This window comes from Dipodomys ordii, unplaced genomic scaffold (assembly GCF_000151885.1).
Source record: "Dipodomys ordii isolate 6190 unplaced genomic scaffold, Dord_2.0 Scaffold9315, whole genome shotgun sequence".
Taxonomy (NCBI): Eukaryota; Metazoa; Chordata; class Mammalia; order Rodentia; family Heteromyidae; genus Dipodomys; species Dipodomys ordii.
In genome coordinates this window covers 1-4,372 of record NW_012276527.1, presented here as the reverse complement: position 1 = coordinate 4,372, position 4,372 = coordinate 1, and the positions used below count along the sequence as shown (strand labels likewise).

The 4,372-nt window shown below is 61.0% G+C and overlaps 1 protein-coding gene across 1 annotated transcript; it reads right to left on the bottom strand.

Annotated features, from left to right (window-relative positions):
- Positions 1 to 237: 237 nt before the first annotated feature.
- Positions 238 to 3,153, bottom strand: LOC106002385 (protein-glutamine gamma-glutamyltransferase 4-like; the record flags this gene model as incomplete). The annotated part of the gene is made up of 5 exons (XM_013037273.1): positions 238 to 446; positions 588 to 724; positions 1,726 to 1,895; positions 2,158 to 2,436; positions 2,902 to 3,153. Coding segments are annotated over 5 exons (977 nt in total), but the record flags the coding sequence as incomplete, so codon positions are not given.
- Positions 3,154 to 4,372: the final 1,219 nt, after the last annotated feature.

Genomic DNA, 4,372 nt, shown 5'->3' with positions numbered 1-4,372 from the left:
TTTCCTTGGATCCGTCCCAGGGCTGGAACTCGGCCTGCTCCGCGCTGGCGGGCGCCCTGCCTCTTGGGCCAAAGCCCCGCCGCAGCATCCTGGTGCTTCACTAGGCGCGGGGGTCTCGCGGCCTCTCCTGCCTGGGGCTGGCTTCGAACTCTGATCCTCCGCGCTCAGCCTCCCAGGATGGCTGGATGCCCGGGGGGCGGGGAGGGAGTGCAGGGCTGAGGACCGGCGGCGGGACATGCTGAGACGGGAAGCGATCATCCTGGGTCTGCAGGCGACGGAGGACGGAGCCGCGCGGCCCGCCCGCGCTCTAGGAGATGAGGGCCATCTTCTCCCTGTGGATCCCCTTCACTTCCCGCGACGTGAACTCGAAGATGAACTTCTTGGCGCCGCTCTTCATCGGGATGCACTGGATCTGGAACTGGATGGCCTCGCCCGCGGGCAGCATCCTGGAACATTCCAAGCCCACAGACCCTCAGGGGGCGGGCGGGGGAGGGGCGAGGGCCTGGGCTGTCAAGTAAACATGCTGGCACCACTGCGATCGATCGCTCCGAGTCGGGGAGTCGGGAGTGGGGGCGCGGCGAGCTCACTCTTTGTCCACGGTCTGCGCGGAGCAGATGGCCAGGCTCTCGAGGGAGAAGGTGATGTGGGTGAGCGGGATGGGCAGCACGTTGAGGAAGCGGCACACGCACGTCAGCTCCTGGCCCACCTTCCCCGTGTCCGGCATCTGCGGCAGACACGGCCCACGGGGTCCACGCGCGCCGGGGGGAGTGCTCCCACAGGCCCCCCCATCCCGCCACCGCTGCACGCAGGTGTGTGCACGCACGCGCGAATGCGTGGACAGATGCTCCACAGATGCTTGGTTGTTTGCACACACAATTTCACCACTGCGTGGGGGTCAGCCTGCATCTCCTTGTGATGTCAAGGCTGCCCACAGCTACGGGTCCAACCTCAGGGTCAGGATTACAGGCGTGTGCTGCCACACTGGGGCTTGATCTTAGGACCAAGCTATTTTTGCTCAAGGCAGGTTCTCTACCCCTTGAGCCACAGCGCCACTTCCCGTTTCCTGGTGGTTCCTTGGAGATCAGACTCTCACGGACTTTCCCATCCAGGGCTGGCTTTCACTGGCGATCCTCACCTCTCAGCCTCCTGAGCAGCTGGGATGACAGGCATGAGCCACACAGCCCTGGTCCTAAGCTCCGCTTTGCAGGAATGACCAGAGCTGCATTGTGGACGAGGTACATCCATACAGGCTTGGAGGCCACTGGGCCCACAGCCCGACAGAGATGGAAGTGGGGGCCACATGGGGCGGGGGGCTCACCAAGGCTTCCTGCAGCCCCAGCTCACTCAGGACCTTGGAGTTGGCTTTTCCCCCTTGGTGAACTGAGGCCCGGGATTTACTCCCTGGAAGGCCACGGTGGCCCATATGCTAAACACCAGACTCTGGCATAAAGCTTCTAGAAAGCTGGTACCAGTGGCTCACGCCTGTCATCCTAGCTACTCAGGAGGCTGAGAGCTGAGGATCACGGTTCCAAGCCAGCCTGGGCAGGAAAGTCCGTGAGACTCTGATCTCCAAGGAACCCCCAGAAAACCCAAAGGGGTACCTTGGCTCAAGTGGTAGAGCACCCGCCCTGAGCCAGGCCTGGGACCAGCACAAAACTAGAGTCTGCACCCCGCCCCAGAGCGCTGCCATCAGTGGGCCGCGTGGGAAGGCAGCGGGCGGCTCACCTCGACAAAGAAGTTGGAGTACACGAAGTGGAGTGTGTCATCCTTGCCCGTGCTCTCCTCCGACTTCAGGTCCTGCGCCAGGAGGGTGACGCTCACTACCACCTCATCGTCTACCACGCCCAGCTTGGTGATGTAGGTGTCCGGGGACACAATGAACACCACTTGGGCTTCTGCGCGAGAGGGGCAGGGGGAAGAGAGCACTTGACACTGAGCCCACATGGCCACGAGTTCGGGGTGGATTAAAACACTCAACCTTGGGCCACAGCGCCACTTCTGGTGGTGGTGGGGGGGGGTCCATTGGAGACAAGAGTCTCAACAGTCTTTCCTGCCCGGGGCTGGCCTCGAATCGCGATCCTCCAAGACCTCAGCCTCCTGAGCAGCTGGGACGACAGGCAGGTGCCCGGCGGGAATGCACACGGCCCTGTTCCATACCTTCCCCTTTGACCACCTCCTCCTTGTTGACCATGGCGAGCTGCGCCACATTTTTGCCCGTGTAGGTCTGCAGGTTGACGGAGGCGGAGAAGTTGAACCTCCGTGTCTCCTCGGTGGTGCGCCTGAGCAGCACGGTCATGACCACGGGCCTGCCCATCTCCACCGTTTCCTCCATGATGGACAGCTCCAGCAGACCCTGCTTGCGCAGGTCCTGCGGCGGCCTCGGAACTTGCAGGAGAGAGTATGCGTGGTTCATGGCCTCTCTCTCTTCCGCCGAGCCTACGGAGACACGACGTGGCGTTTGGGCAGCGCTGGTGGCTCACGCCTGTGATCCTAGCGACTGAGGAGGCTGAGCGCTGAGGATCGAGGGTGGAGGCCTTCCCCAGGGGAAGCACAGTCTTGTGAGACTCTTTATTTCGGACGAATCACCAAAAACCAAGGCCAGAAGTAGAGCGCCAGCCTTGAACACGAGAGCTCAGGCACAAGCGCTTTGCCCGGGCCCTGAGTTCAAGCCCCATGACAGGCAAAAAAGGGAAGAAATCAGGTCTGACTTTATAAAGCCAAAATGAGCCCGGACTGCGATCCTCCTATTTCCGCTTCCTTTACTTGCAGAGATGGATGGATGCCGTTAACGCAGGTGTCTGCTCCAGAGCCCAGCCTGGCTACAAATCGCCTCCCCTCCCCCCCACCCCACAGTACCACCAGCAGCAGCACTCCCCCTCCCCCCGGCCAGGCCCAAGCTACCTTCGGGGTACTTATACTGATAGGTGATGTCGTGGCGCCGGTCCTGGCCCACCGCCTTGGTGCTGATGTTCTTGCCGATGCTGTCGGTCTCCACGGCGATGAGGCTGTACACGTCCTCACCGCCCACCTTCTTCAGCAGCCAGATCAGCTTGTCCCCGTTCACCTCGGTGAAGATGAACTTGGTGTCGTAGCCCAGGAAGATGTCGCCGTTGCGAATGGCGGGCAGCGGGGAGGGCCCGCAGCGGAAGATGCCTGTGGGAATGGTGGCCGTCAGGGGTCACCCCAGGGGGCAGACCATACACTGGGTTGTGTGGGGGGGGAGGGGGGTGGCGGCAGCGGAACCTGCCCAGGAGTCAACACTCCCACCACTGGCCACATCTGGCCAGGGACTGCTAAGTAGTGCACGCCTGTAATCCCAGCCACTCGGGAGGCTGAGTTCTAAGGATCCTGGTTTGAAGCCAGCCCAGGCAGGAAAGCCCATGGGACTCTGACTGCTGATGAACCAGCAAAAGGTCGGAAGTGCTCAGCTGGGTGCACTTCGGGTTCTGGTGGTTCATTGCAGATCAGAATCTCACAGCTGTTCCTGCCCAGGCTGGCTTTGAACTGCGATCCTCACATCTCAGCCTCCTGAGTAGCTAGGATGACAGGCGGGAGCCACCGGCGCCCGGCTAGATGAACTGTGAAGATGGCTTTCTGGCTGGAGGTCAGGGTTTCCGCTCCCAGCAATCAAGAGGCTCGCAGGGGCTCTTAGCATCGCACTCGGTCTCATCTCAACCCGTGCCGGGTGTATCTGTGCACACCTGTCAGCCTCAATGGACATGGGAAGCACAAATAGGAGGATCACAGCCCAGGTGCGATCCCACCCAGAAATCACCAAAGAAGCCCAGGCACCCGTGGCTCCCGCCTGTCATCCCAGCTACTGAGGAGGCTGAGAGCTGAGGATCGCGTTCAGGACCAGCCCGGGCAGGAAAGTCCTTGACACTCTTCTCTTCAATGAACCACTCAGGTGGAAGTGACCCAAGTGGCAGAGTGCCATGAGTTCCAGCCCCAGGACCAGTAGAAAGAAAGCAAAAAGGTTCCTGGAGGCATGGTTCAAGCACCTGGCCCAGCACATGCAAGTTCAATTCCCAGGACCTAAGGAATAACTAGCCGGGCTGCAGGCGTAGCTCAAGTGGCAGAGGGGTGTCTAGTAGTGACAAGATCCTGAGTTCAAACCTCAGCTCTGCTTCTGAAAAGCAGCCATGCCAGCCGGGCACTGGTGGCTCACACCTGTCATCCCAGCTACTCAGGAGGCTGAGATCTGAGGATCGTGTTTAAAGCCAGCCCAGGCAGGAAAGTCCGTGAGACTCTGATCTCCAATGAACCACCAGAAAACCCAGAAGTGGCGCTGTGGCTCAAGTGGTAGAGCGCTCGCCTTGAGCTGAAGAGCTGAGGGACAGCGCCCAGGCCCAGAGTTCAGGCCCCACGACCA